The sequence below is a fragment of the Sparus aurata genome, chromosome 8, assembly GCF_900880675.1.
Source record: "Sparus aurata chromosome 8, fSpaAur1.1, whole genome shotgun sequence".
NCBI lineage: Eukaryota > Metazoa > Chordata > Actinopteri > Spariformes > Sparidae > Sparus > Sparus aurata.
The window spans coordinates 22,323,776-22,338,001 of NC_044194.1; the positions used below are offsets into that span (position 1 = coordinate 22,323,776).

Consider the following 14,226-nt stretch of genomic DNA (forward strand, 5'->3'; position numbering starts at 1 on the left):
AATAAAGAAGAAGAAGAAGCTCGTCACATGACCATTAATGTCATTCTCATCCACGCTGAAGCATCACTGGCGTGTCGTCACTCTGTTGAACGATAGAAACATAAACATTACCAGGTGGTTTCAGATATTATAAGGTACGTCAAAATGAGACGTCTGGGCTCCGTTCAGCAGAAGATACCGTGTGTGTTTTTGACGGAGGTGAAGGAGGAACTGTCCAGAAAACGAGACTATCAGGTGAGTGCGGCCATTGATTTCTAAACACTACGAAGCTGGTGCTGATGCTGACGCTAGCACGGAGTGACAACCAGGTGGACTTTAACACCGAGTTGGTGGCAACACGTCCTTTCTGCAATACACATGACGTAATGTTTTCATGCTAGTAGCTTTAGCGATGACGCATTTTTCTGTCGTCAGTACTGCAGCACGCTGTTCACCCTGCCAGCTGTATTGCTTTTAGGGAATATTGCTTCAGATGGCAGGTGTATGTGTTGATGCACTGTTATGCTCATTTTCAGGTTCATAATTTTATGTTGGATTACTACCAGAATGGGTTTAGGCCTACATGTTTACATACATACATGTCTATGTCTGAAACGCTCAGTTGTAGCTCCTGTCCCTTTAAGGCCCTCCCGAATACCCTGAATAATGAGTCTGCTCTGATTTGTCAGCGCACACAAGCCTGAGCCAGCTCCGCTAACAACAGTAAAGTAGTTATGCTAAATAAAGGCCAGGCATGAATTATGCCAATATGTGACATGCTGACATAGTGTTAAGTCACAAAGTCACAGAATTAAAAGAAAAACACTACGACGTGTAGCTGTTGTGAATGAAATGTTCTTAATTCCTGTGTGGCCACTGTTACAGTCTTGACCTCACTATCTGTCCACTTTCTCCTTCCTGCTCTCTCTCAACGTTCTTTCTCTCCATCCTCCTCTTCCCCTCTTTGCCATGACAGTCACACACAAACACATTTTATGCAGCTGTAATATAACGTATAATGAGACAACAAATAAAGCAAACACTAATGTAACTAATCTGCACTTTAAGAATATGTTATTGATAGGGAACTCGCATTAAAATCTTATATGTGAAATAAGTGGATGATTTGTGTGTAAACTTTACTGATGTATTTAGACCCGTACGACAACAATGTTAATAAGAACAGATAGGGAAGCAACAATTTTAATGTACTTCTTCAGTTGTTTACTTAAAACCTTGAGTGTTTAAATCTCTGTGTCACTCTTCAGCAATTTCAGGTGATTGCAACTGAAAATGTGAACCCTGTCGCCCTCGAGGCGAACATTGATTGTGCCCTCGCCACAGAAAAGCTAGATGGCACTTGCTGTTATGTTACAGTTCATAAAGGTGAGTGCGTATCAGAACGACAACTACCATATGAGCTTGTTTGAGCGAGGCACTGGAGTTGTATCATGTAAAACTAGTAAAAAAAAATTAAAAAAATCAAATTGCAATTGTTAGATATTAAATTTGCAATTGGATTTTTACATCTGGATAACTGGATGTGTTGGTCAGGGTAACTCTGCAGCGCTTGATTTAATCATAATGCCGACTTGTCTCACATTTTATCTTTATTAGAATATCGGGTGTTATGCAGCCTGGATATCGCTAATGGCCATATTACAATTTTGATCATATTTCAATTAATTGTGCAGTGCTATGTAAAAACCTTGCAAGAAATACAGTTTTCTTGCAGTGGTGTGGACTGAATTGAATTGTGGTTTGTCCTTTCTTCTGTAGGGCAACCTTACCTCTGGGCTCGACTCGACAGGAAACCCAATAAACAGGCGGAGAAGAGGTTCAAAAAGTATCAGCACTCTCATAGGAGTTGTAAAGGTATTTAAGTATTAGCTAATAGAGTGGAAAAGTATAAGGGAAGCAGTCACTTTATCCCCACAGTGAGGCTGGACTGTTTGTTTTTGTGTTCTTTCTCAGGTTTCACATGGAACGTAGAGGAAGATTTTAAGACGGTTCCAGAGACGTGGATCCCAGCCCACGGAGTCATACACCACAACGGACATCCAGTGCCTGATGAGCATGGACACATTCCAGGTCCTGAAGTTCAACCATTAATCATGAACTTAATGAATCATAAAATAATATCTGATAGTAGAGCAGGTAGAGTAACTTCCCAAAGCTTTGCTGCCAATGTGATAACACAGAGCTCATTAGTTTAACTTAATGAAAGATTTAATCAGGAGTGTTTTTTTTTTATGGTGCACTGACTTTGCATTGTAATCAGAGTATCAATACAGTCTCACTTGAGAGGGAGCTCATGATGTAGAAAAATACATGGTGCAGAGGAGTATAAAGACAAGCATCGACAATGAAATGACATCAAGTAAGGGCATTGACTTATGTTGCATTTAGTGTAAAATCATCGAATGTACTCTCAAACATTTCTTAGATCTGGTGCACAGAGATGAAACAAAGAGAAACAATCTCCTGGGTTCCACACACAAGTGCAAATGGCAATATTTCCGACATAAATATTGCTGGGATTGACTACATTTACATGCACAAAATATTACATTTTTTGCCCTTTATTCTGTCAGTTGGAAATTGCATGACCCGTATCAAATTCTGAATATTGTCATATTTAGAGTAATAGTGGAATATTAGCGAGCATGTAAACATGGTCATTGAGGATGATGCTGCCTGCAGAGGTAGTGACTTGTATCTTCTGAATGTTCAGGCTGGGTCCCGGTCGAGAAGGACAACAAACAGTACTGCTGGCACTCCTCTGTGGTGGATTATGAGGTCGGGGCGGCTCTGGTTCTCAGGCCGATCTCTGACGACGAAGGCATGCTAGAAATTGCAGCAGTCCCGCTGGCCGACCTCCTGGAACAAACACTGGAGCTCATTGGAACCAACGTCAACGGAAATCCTTATGGTAATGTGAGACTGTATTTTCCTGTTAATGTCCACTTGCTGGTGTGTAGAGGGAGGGCAGTTCTTAAGCAAATAAGCAGAAACAAATCCTTGTTCATAAGGATTGCGGTGCCTTGAGGAAGGTATTCTAAAAAATAACTTCTGAGATTGACAAGGATCCTCTCTGAAAGTCCACCAACATCCAAAGTAATGGCCTCTCTGCCTTCAGTGTGTTACACTTTTATGCCTATACTGTACAGATGTTTATGTAAAAATGTATTAATATAAAGGTGACTGATTCAGGGGGCAGTTTGATGAATGTCTGAAATGTCTCAAACCTACAGAAGCCCTGAGGAATTTGTTTTTTTCTGGTGATCTATTTTTTTTAAGTTTATCTTTCTTCATATTTAATGAAGACATATCAACCTTATCAGGACATTTGAGGGAAGTAACAGAAGCACTAAAAGAATGCTGCGGGAACACTGCATCGTAAACTAGAATACATAGTTTATTTGATACTAGTTTTATTGTTTAAGTTTCATTTTCTTGACAGGATTGGGGATTAAGAAGCAGCCTGTCCACTTCCTGGTGTCACACGGGAGTGTTCGAGTCAGAAACCCTCCACCTGTTGCCTTCCAGCAGCTGTGCTCCTGGTTCCAGGAGAGTCCAGAGGGTCGAGTGGAGGGCATCGTCTGGCACTGCAATGACGGCACGCTCATTAAGGTCAGAAAAGTTAACACACATTGTCTGCAGTGTTGATCAAGTTGAAGGAAAGTCCTTTTTTGAAAAGATCTATCCTAACTGATCATATAGACACTGTTGATCTCAAATGTAGAATTTACCCCCATTTGGAAGGGGAAATTTTGCTTAAAGATTAAATAAAACATAGAATTGGCTTCATGATTAATAACACAAGTGAGGATGTTTGATATAAAATACACCAATCTAAAGACAGATTCAGCTTTTATCACTTAGAAGGCTTCGAGATGTTCACTGGCTGTTGTTGTTGTTAGGTTCATCGTCATCACCTGGGACTGAGGTGGCCCGACGGGGAGACGTGTCTCGGTGACAGGCGGGTGGTCATTCATGTTGACGGGACAGTCGACGAATACAACAACAGCAAAGACATGTTCACATCCCTCTCCAGACTAAATGGACAGTGTTTCAGTCGACTGCAGGACGTCCAGTTTGACTCGTAAACACGGGTGGAGAAGATCTAACGTTCCTTTTCTGAGGCTTGTGTTGTGACCCATTGAGGAATCATCATGTTGGTGATAGCTGCCAGGTATTTCCACCAGTAATTCCAGATGAATACAGGGGGTGTATTACAACAATGAAGACAGTTTGACATCTGCTTTGCAGAAACATGTATAAAAAACTGAAAAGTGGACACCGACCAACTGGACATTTTTTGCGCCTAAAGTTTTCGAAAATGTTCCATGAATATTGTGTAAATAGTAATTACTCTTCAACTGTAACATACAGTAAATAATGAGTATGTCAACAACTTTTATTTAACAGGGATTAATGACAGTTTGATTAGTACAAAAGCAGCTTTATTGAGAAACACACAGAAGAACAATATCTAAAAGCTACAGAAGCCCTTTGTTTTGTGGTGATCCATTTTACAAATTCTGATCTAAATTGTTTTCTCACCCGTGTTTGACTTAAGAACTGGTGTGGGAGGAAAAAGGGTTTTTTTTAAGTTAGTTTTGATAAACTTCTTTTTCCACTCGGTTTCACACATGGGGGAAAAAAATAATTTTCTTCTGAAAATAGTTTTTTTCTCCACTTGGTTTCTTTCGCACATGGGGGAAAAAAAAGAACTTTTTGAGAAAAGACTATTCTAGTAAAACACAAAATGAGTTACATGACCAAACCAAGAATGAACAATAAACAGCAGCTTCACAAGAAGCTAAAGTACTTAACTCTTGAATTTTGTCTAAGTGCAAGCGGCCTAAATAAAAAAAATAAAAAATTGGCAAAACTACCCAACTGTAAAGATTGGTGAAGAAAAAGTAAACAAGATAACACATCTAAGCAGATGTGATATGCGATATGTCAGTGGCTGATTTATATTGTTATGGTGTTTTACACAGCTATATTATGCTAGTAGTGGAATGTTGTACAAGGCTGGTAGCGGATCCAATAACATGCCTGTCAAAAAGGACACATACAGTAGTCTGCTATTAGTCAAGTGTAAATAAATTAATAACAAAAAAACTTTCTATAAACAGCTTTACAATAAATTAAGTTTTTTGTATTCTAGGGTGGTTGAAGGCTCTCTAGATAAGGGTGTAAATTAGAAAAAAACCCTCCAAAATACATTGATTTTCCTCTTCATATTAATGCAGGTGTAAGTTTTTATAATATTGGTTATCAGCCTCACATTCCACTTTGGTGCCTGACGGTTTGAAAAAAAAAAAAAGAAAAGTAAATAAAAAAAAAAAAGTATATATATTGAGAAATAATAACGGAAAGTAATCCAAAAACTTAAAGTACATTCAGGTGTAGTTTTAACAGTGCCGACGTGATGTAAAAGGCACGATGACCCTGAGTTAACTGATGGACACGCTGGGCAGTTCAGCTGTAACACCAAACTGATTGCACACTTTCTTCAGCTGTTCCTCCAGCAGGATGTTCTTCTTCACCTCTAGATTGTAGTTATACTTTAAATCTTCAATCTCTTCAAAGAACGTTGGATCGAAGCTCTCAAGTTCTTTCTTCAGCTTTTTAATCTCAGTTTGAAGTTTTGTCTTTTCTGTTTCGGCTGCTTGCAGGAGGTGTTTGAGCTTCCCGTAGTCTGAGAACACAAAGACAGAGCAGACTGAGAAGACAGTTAACACTACGTATATTAAAATGTTTTGGCTGGATGACTTCTTCATAGTGTGTCATGACATTGCATGTTCGATCAGAAATTATAAATCAGCATGAAGTTAAAAGAAAACATATTGTGGCTCAGCAGTGTCAGGTCATCAGAACTAGCTTGAAGCTTTTCAAAATAACATGATAGACATCACACTTCAATATGATGATTAAAAAAAACATGATGTTTAGAAAAATGACAGCAGTGTTACTAGACAAGCAGAAGTAATGTCACACCTAGTTTAGAAGATGTTTCACCGTATCGCTCACTGTACTCGTTCAGCCTTTGTTTCAGTTCTGTGTTCTTCTTCTCCAGCTCAGCGTTCAACAGTCTTAAAACGAGATGAACAACGGTAAGATTTTTGTTACACAACCGTGAAAGAAGCATGGGAGAATACTGTCATCCTTCTCAGCATTGTGAAACTCTCCAGGTTTGCTTGCACTAATTTGGTCCTCTATCAGACACTTGGACCAAAACATTGGTGTACATTGTATAAAAAATGTTTGCTTGATAAACAGCAGCAGTAGTTGTGACTTGCTTTCCACTTTGTGAGGTCTTTCTCAATACTAATGCAATAGAATTGTATTTTCAGGAAATACCAGCTAAAATTTAACATGTTTTACACATTTTTTATGGTTTGCTTGCTCTGAAACATAATGGTGTATGTATAAAACGGTACATTTAACTAATTTTGATTATACTGTATGTCATTTGCATTGATTTGCCATATATGTGATATATAGGGAGATAAGAATAACCATATTTGCCAGCCTAACATGACTGCATTATCACTGTATCACCATTAACGACAAACCTCATTGCCTGGAACTCCTTGGAGAGTCCTCCTCCAGTCTTTGCAGCGGGAGGAAATCTTTTCAACATGTCAACCTAAGAAATTAAATCGCACAATAACAGTTAGGATACATTTATCTCAAACACAAGCAGTGCAGTTATTCAAGCAATATGACAGAAATGCCAGACTTTGACTTCTCATTTCAAGAAAATAGTTCAATTTAGTAGCAAGGCCTTTAAAAACTAAGAGTTTGAAAGATGTGGGTAAAAGGGAGTGTCTAACAAGACACTATTGAGTTGCATTAAGGGGATGGTAGGATTAAGGGAGCTTTGGAGCTTGACTTATAGGGAGTAAAACACACACAGGAGAAGTGTCAACTCATGGTCACACGATGATAAAATTCAGACAACCTTTAGCCATTTGGATAAATATGCATATTGAAAACAAGCCATAAAATACCTTGGGAAATGGCATTTAAGAATTGTGTGTAGGCCAGTGAGTAGGCTAACTTACTGACTCCTGGTATTAAATTAAGTTGTCAACCAGCCTATACCTGATCTTCAAGTTGTCTGACGCTTATCTGAGCTCGCTCCTCGCGCTCGTTCACCTCCTTCAGCTCTCGTTTGAGTTCAGACAGAGTGGCTGTCTTCTGGGAGAGCTCCTTCTCCAGCTCCTTCATCTTATTCTCAAACATTCTGTGAATGAAGAAAAAAGCACAGGCTCACACTCTATAAACTATACTTGTAGCTCAGAGCTTTTACAGGTACAGGGCACAGGGTCAGGTTTTTAAATTCCTAAGGGATATCCTGAATCAGAACAAGGTAATGGAGACGGTGTGCTTCTTTCTGGTGCTTGATAGTGGAACCTGTTCTGGCACCCCGTTAAAACAGACCCTACTGAATTGGATAATAAACACCATGCTGACCTCGTTACCACAGATGCCTTCCAGGTCTTACTGTCCGCTCCCTCTGTGATGGGTTTGGACAAAGCTGCCCGCAGTCTCTGCTTGGTTTCTTCCAGCTCTGCCTCAAGCTTCTCATTGGTCACCTCCAGACTCGTCTTGGTGACTCTTAGCCTCTCTGCAGCTTCCATTTCCTGTCACGTTATGAAACACACATTAGATGCGATACACTGCGATCTTTTGTCCGTTTGCACTGAAATTCATTTTGCAACCCCAGGCAGTTCCTTTCAAGAAGACCACAAACAGGCATGACACATATTCATAGACATACAAACTGTTTATTTCTTCAGAAAGCGCTTTTGAGCATTTACATCTAATTTTACAGCCAACTAAACATATACAGTATATGTAGTTACCCTTTTGATCTCCTTGCGCAGACGTTCATTGTCCATGACTATTTTCTCCAGTCCTTTAGTTTTAGATTCAAGTTTGGAAATCAGCTCAGCTTCACTTTGACTTTTTAGTTTCTCATAGTCAGCCTAGAAAAGAAACCTTACTAGTTATCTTACAGCTTTGTTAACAGAACAAAGATGTGAAAAAAACTTGTCGATATGAAATGTAAGACATGATGTGATCAGCAACCTTTAGTTTGACGTTTTCTTGCTCCAAGGCTGCGACCTTGTCTTGATTCGCAGGTGCGCTGGATTTCTTAAGTGTTTCATTTTCCCGCTGCACCCTCTCCACCACCTTCTTCATCAGCCCCACGGTCTTCTCGAGTTCAGGTACTGTTTTGCCACTGTGACCAGCCTGATAATGATCACATTACAAATATTTTTTACATTTACAGCTGGATCAGGAAAGTTAGTTTCAATTTAAAGGGCAAACCTCAGAGGAGTTGCTGCTACAGTTTTAGTCACTGCTGGGAAAATATGCATGTTTAAGAAAGAACATAGGTAAATACATACTCCACGTATATGTGCCAGCTTTTTCTCCACGTCTGCCTTTTCCTTTTTCAACACGCTGCACATCTCCTTTAGGTCTGCCACTTGATTCTACGAAAAAACAAAGAAATTGGTTGAAATCTTATAAAACACTCTTTGCCAGAAACATTTACCTTAATCAGTATTCCGTGTATGTTTAAGGAATATTTCATTGGGGTTCTACCAGCGCGAAAAAAAAAGGAAATTAAAAAAGATCACAAATATTAACAAATTTTAGCTTGCAGACATGTGCTTGGCATTATGTTTTTGGCTACTTGTGAAAAAAGGAGTAGGAGGAGAGCAGTAAAAAAATCTGTTGCAAGTCGTGCACAGGTTTAAGACGTGCTGCTGGGAAGTAGCAGGGTCCCGTTTCAGGGCTGACAATTTTTGTTGTAGTATTGTTCTTTTTTTCCCTTTTCTTTAAGTGTTTCTTTAACATGCCTTACAATCATCATTATTATCGAACGATGGAACTACCACCTCTTGATTTGAATAATGTGTACCTTGAGTCTTGGTAAGTCTTTGTTGGTCTGCTCCAGCTGAAAGCGCAGCTCAAGGTTCTCAGAGGCCAACTTGAGGTTTTCTTTCTGGAGGTCCTGATCTCTCTGTGAAGGAGTGCCAGTGCCTCGTCCTGAAGTCTACGGGAAATAAAACACAAAATCAGCCAAGCAAAATATATTCAAAGGCATGATAGTATATCACAGATGTGGAGGAAAAACTGCCAAAGCTTTATAGTGGGGCTGTTAAGCTCTTAAAATATGGACAGTCTTGCTTTTTGTGAAAGAAGCATGAAACTTTCAGGGTTTGTTCTTGATGGCCTAAGCTTTAAATTAAGATGTGGAGGCATTCTCAATTTGACCCCTGAGGTCAACTAGAGGTCACTGACCTCTGTAATATGTCATTTTCATGCACAAAATTGTAAATGTGAGTATCTTAGGATCTAAATGTGATAGAAATGTAAACCAAATATGTATTTCCAAGCTTCTGGGCATGAGGAACTCATTTATGCCCTTGATAGCACTCTAAGAGGTCAACATCATTAAGTGCAATGAAGGTTACCAGGAATGTGAGTGGCTGAAGGTGAGACACTACAGGTGAATAGGGTAAAAAAATTAAATGATAGATATCACCATGAAACTTTCTCAGCTGATTACTCACGTTAAGCTAAGAAATAAATGTATTGCAAGTTTTTTGTATTTTAACGTTTAAATATGCAAATAAGGCCTTATCTCATTAAAAATGCGCTAATTTGCATACCTTTTAAAAAACAAAATCAGATTGTGTGATAAAGCCAGGCTCAAAATGTTTTTTTCATTTTGTTGTCATATTAGATGGGAAAATAATTACAGAGGGTTTTATGGACATCTACTTCTGATTTTCGTAAATACTGTCAATAGCCATAGTTTTTAGAAATAATCATTTTACGTGATAAAATCAGGGTTTTTGTATAAATGAGAGGCCAAACCACATAGAAATATCTGCGTTTTCCCTTTGTGTAAACAGGATCTTATTTTCCCACAGTATGTATGTTACGTGTGTGTTAGGGCTAGAGTATGTTGTAGTCTGTAAACAGCAGACTCAGTAGTATAATTGTGCCATTGAATCTTTTCTTGAAGCCCATTTAAAATACATTTGCTAACCATAACTAAAAATAATCTGCTAACCTTTCTTTCTTGGAGTGTTAGCTATGTGTGAGCAGTGTGTAAGCTGTGTTATGTGTGTGTTACAGGTGTGATAGGTTGTGTGTTAGGGTTAGCTAGAGTGTGAGGTGTTTTGTTGCCTGTAGTGTTGAGGTACTAATCATGGATAAACGTCATGTGCTAGTAGATTTAGACAAATGTCCTATACCCAAGAAACCCAAGTGACAAAGGAATTGGGATCTTTGTGCTTTGTGTCAGTTGACATCAATGAGGTACTACTAGTCTGCTGTTTATCGCTCTGTACTGTTGGACAGTCAAAGGAGAAAGTGAGAGAGAGAGGGAGCAGCACACAACCTTTTAGGTTCCCAAGTGCCGGAACTTCTGAAACCACACCCATGCCCCACACTGTACCCCACCCTGTACTGCAGAACTGTGGGAAAATAAGATCCTGTTCACACGAAGGGAAAACGCAGATATTTCTACGTGGTTTGGCCTCTCATTTACACAAAAACCCTGATTTTATCACGGAAAACGATCATTTCTAAAAACCTTGGCTATTGACAGTATATTCTGATTGACAGGATAACAGAAGTAGTCCATAAAACCCTCTGTAATTAATTTCCCATCTATTATGACAACAAAATGAAAAAAAATATTTTGAGCCTGGCTTTATTACACAATCTGATTTAGTTATTTAAACTATATGCAAATTAGAGCATTTTTAACGAGATAAGGCCTCATTTGCATATTTAAACATTAAAATACAAAAAACTTGCAATACATTTATTTCTAAGCTTAACATGAGTAATCAGCTGAGAAAGTGTCATGGTGATATCTATTATTAAATTTTTTTACCCTATTCACCTGTAGTGTCTCGCCTTCAGCCACTCACATTCCTGGTAACCTTCATTGCACTTAATGATGTTGACCTCTTAGAGTGCTATCAAGGGCATAAATGAGTTCCTCATGCCCAGAAGCTTGGAAATACATATTTGGTTTACATTTCTATCACATTTAGATCCTAAGATACTCACATTTACAATTTTGTGCATGAAAATGACATATTACAGAGGTCAATGACCTCCAGCTGACCTCAGGGGTCAAATTGAGAATGCCTCCACATCTTAAATTAAAGCTTAGATCATCAAAAACAAACCCTGAAAGTTTCATGCTTCTTTCACAAAAAGCAAGATTATTGAGCTTAACAGCTCCACTATTAAGGGAGTGTAGAAAAGCAGTTGTATTTTAAAAACACAACCACAGAAACCTTGTTTACCAAGTAAATCTAGTTTATATTGGACAATGCAGAGGAAGGAAAACACAAACACACTAACAAGCCACTCATATTTACTACCTTGAGTTTTGTTACTTCATTGCTAGTACAGCACTACCAATTCAGCTAGGTGACTATAGAAGTACCTTCAGATATCTAAAAGATCTCTCCCGTTTCTGTATGCGATCATCCCTTTCTTTAACGATAAACCTTCCTGGGTGTTTGCTCAATATGGAGCTTACGTCCACATCTGGTTCTGCTGGGCAGGACTTTTCTGGATTATCACCCTCTGGTGTCTCCTTTTTAGTCTCAACCACTTCATCTCTCAGCTCAGTTTGTTCCTCAGCCTTCCATTCTTCCCTGATTCCCACATCATCTGTATCTTCCTCATGATGTTCACCAACACCCTCTTTATTCAACATTTCACACGATTGGCAGTTGGTTGCCGCCACCATAGCTAGCTCAGAGGTTGACATGGCTGATCCTGGTCTTTGAGAAGGATCATGAGGATCAGGCTCATGTACTTTGGTGTTCTGTGGTTCCTCTTTGTCTTCGACCTCATCACCATCAGACACATCTGTTTTGTCTGCCGCTGTGCTTGCTGCAACGTTGGGACTAGATGGCTCTTGTTCAGGGCGAACATCTTCTGCTCCAACAAAGCTGGTCTGAGTTTTTTTACTGATCTGGCTTCCCTTTGGTTCCCTCTGTTGTTTGGTGGTGTTTGCAACAGTTTCAGGGCTAACAGAGCGGTTGTAGGTTTCAGCAGGATGGAGTGCTGCATTGCCTTTGCATGACACATCCTCAACATCAAAAGTGGCAGAGCAAATCCCTCTCAAAGTATGTGAGGAAGAGCTTTTTACCTTCAATGAATCAGATTAAATCCAGAGAAGAAGGAGATACATAAAGAAAGAGAGTAAAGATAAATGAACAGAGAGGTAAAAGAAAATCATGTTTGGCTCCTTAAAATAGAACAGGAACACACAGGAGCACTTACAGAGGGTCTTGACGATGTCTCCTTGGATATCTGGCTCTCTAAGGAGTGGAGTCTCTCCTCCAGGTAGCGGTTCCTCAGGGTCAGATTATCCATGGCGTCATCACGAGGTAAAGCCTGGTGCTCTCTGAAGGTTAACCAAGAATAAAGAGATAAAAGTCTTCCGACTTGTTATAAGAGATGTACTGACAATAATAACTTCCTTTGAAAGGCTGATAGTTACTTTATGGTGAGGATCTGTGATTCCAGGGCTGAGTTTTTCTTCTTCAGCTCTTCAATCTCCTTCTCCATTTCATTGGATCGCACTACCACCACCTGGTCAGCAGTCACACCTCGAGCCTTCAGCTTCTTCTGCAGTGCACTCTTCTCTTGCTCCAGTCTGTGCACACACAATGAAACAAAGAGGGTTAAAAAATCCTGGATTTGGCCACTATTGCTCTCCGTTTTTGACATTTTAAAATTTGTGACAGAAGCATAATTCTGTCAGATAGAACAAAACATGGATTTTATGTATACAGACTTCCCAAAGGTTGCACTGTCAACATTAGTAATTGGTGTATACTTTATGGCACTGAGTGAGCTACAAGGAACTTATTTCAGAAAATAGTGTGAAGTTAATTAACATGAATATAGTTGTCTAGGCAAACCCTCCACCCTCTCCCCCTTGACAGCTATACACTCTTGTAATTATAGCTGAATTAATTAATCCGTAAGCCAACTGACATAAAAATAAATAGATTTTTTTTGTCACTTTTCAAGCAAAAATGCCAAATAATTCAGCTTCTTAAATATGAGAGTTGTGGCCTTTATTTGTTTTACATAATAGTACATTGAACATCTTTCAAGTTAAAAATACATTTGAAGACTTCACATTTGCTGGAAATGATGATCATCCTTATAATTAGTATTTTATTACAGTGGATATTGACATCACAACTATGATCTGCAAAATGACGACCAGCTTTGGATAAAGAGCTGTGCTGTTTATTGACATCATGCTTTAGTTTGAAGTCAACAAACTTCAGTCCCTCACGTTAACATTTAGAGCCAGATTTTTCAAGCTGCCTACTGCAGCTTTAGGTTGAAGAAATTCTGTCAAATCAACACAAGAGCAAGATCAAAGAATGCCTTGTAACGCATGATGTACAGACTGACCTGGCATACAGGTCTTTAAGAGTGCTGAGCTGTTTCGACAGGGATTCATTCTCACGTTCCTTCTCCTTCAGTGAATTCTTCACCTTCTCCATCTTGGCCTGCCATTTCTTACCCTCCTCCCAACGCACAATTTCATCTCTAGCCTGTCAGACAAACAGATTGTACATCAAGTGAACATGCAATGAATGATAATAATGCTGTAAACCATAATAATACAGGACAATTGTTGCAATATGCCATGTTCAAACCTTTCCGTTATCGTCTTTAACATTTTTCATGTCTGTCTTTTTCTCCAAGTCAGCCTCAAGCCGCCTGATCTTTTTCTGCAGATTCTCGATGGTTGGCCCCTTTCCATCTGGTTCTGGTTGATTCTAATCAGTGAATACAGATATAAAGATTTTAATAACACCACACTTTTTCTCAGTGTACCGTAGAGACTGACAGTGGTCCTACCGTGTGATCATTCTCTGTGTGAGTCTATGAGAAAAGTAAGACATTAACACTGTAAAGGTCAGGGTCACAACCCATGGCATCATGTTTAAAATATTAGACACAGAGATGCAGCCAAAGTCCTGAGACAAATCTGGACTGACTTTAAAAATACATGCTGGCACTGATCTAGACAAATACCTGAATAATTAAATCAGCCCTGTTATCCACTAGAGGAGTAGATCTTACATCTTAGAAGAATGAGAATGTTTTTTTGTTTTTTTTTTACATTTCCTGCGGAGCCTGGCA

General features: G+C 39.1%; 2 protein-coding genes across 3 annotated transcripts in view; one reads left to right on the plus strand and one right to left on the minus strand.

Annotated features, from left to right (window-relative positions):
* Positions 1-10: 10 nt before the first annotated feature.
* Positions 11-6,445, plus strand: rlig1 (RNA 5'-phosphate and 3'-OH ligase 1). The gene is made up of 7 exons (XM_030426777.1): positions 11-234; positions 1,248-1,365; positions 1,759-1,854; positions 1,954-2,070; positions 2,714-2,911; positions 3,443-3,612; positions 3,903-6,445. Exons 1-7 carry the CDS (start codon positions 145-147, stop codon positions 4,086-4,088), a joined length of 975 nt encoding a protein of 324 aa, XP_030282637.1. The 5' UTR covers positions 11-144; the 3' UTR covers positions 4,089-6,445.
* The window catches only part of cep290 (centrosomal protein 290), a 42,991-nt gene continuing 33,193 nt past the window's right edge, over positions 4,429-14,226 (minus strand). Inside the window, exons 39-52 of one of the 2 annotated variants that reach the window (XM_030426771.1) lie at positions 13,737-13,859; positions 13,489-13,631; positions 12,557-12,712; positions 12,337-12,460; positions 11,489-12,202; positions 8,933-9,067; positions 8,415-8,501; positions 8,092-8,256; positions 7,866-7,988; positions 7,474-7,643; positions 7,102-7,243; positions 6,570-6,643; positions 5,992-6,086; positions 4,429-5,692 (exon numbers count right to left, since the gene is read on the minus strand). In XM_030426771.1, coding sequence (XP_030282631.1) covers positions 5,448-5,692; positions 5,992-6,086; positions 6,570-6,643; positions 7,102-7,243; positions 7,474-7,643; positions 7,866-7,988; positions 8,092-8,256; positions 8,415-8,501; positions 8,933-9,067; positions 11,489-12,202; positions 12,337-12,460; positions 12,557-12,712; positions 13,489-13,631; positions 13,737-13,859 — 2,496 coding nt within the window. In that variant the 3' untranslated portion in view covers positions 4,429-5,447. The remainder of the gene's footprint in view (positions 5,693-5,991; positions 6,087-6,569; positions 6,644-7,101; positions 7,244-7,473; positions 7,644-7,865; positions 7,989-8,091; positions 8,257-8,414; positions 8,502-8,932; positions 9,068-11,488; positions 12,203-12,336; positions 12,461-12,556; positions 12,713-13,488; positions 13,632-13,736; positions 13,860-14,226) is intronic. The other variant, XM_030426772.1, reaches the window with a different exon arrangement.

Excerpts from the sequence above, each read along its gene's own strand:
- rlig1 (XM_030426777.1), top strand. The coding sequence starts at position 145 with ATGAGACGTCTGGGCTCCGTTCAGCAGAAGATACCGTGTGTGTTTTTG. Across the intron at positions 1,855-1,953 it reads CTCTCATAGGAGTTGTAAAG|GTTTCACATGGAACGTAGAG; the intron begins GTATTTAAGTAT and ends GTTCTTTCTCAG. Across the intron at positions 2,912-3,442 it reads CGTCAACGGAAATCCTTATG|GATTGGGGATTAAGAAGCAG; the intron begins GTAATGTGAGAC and ends TTTTCTTGACAG.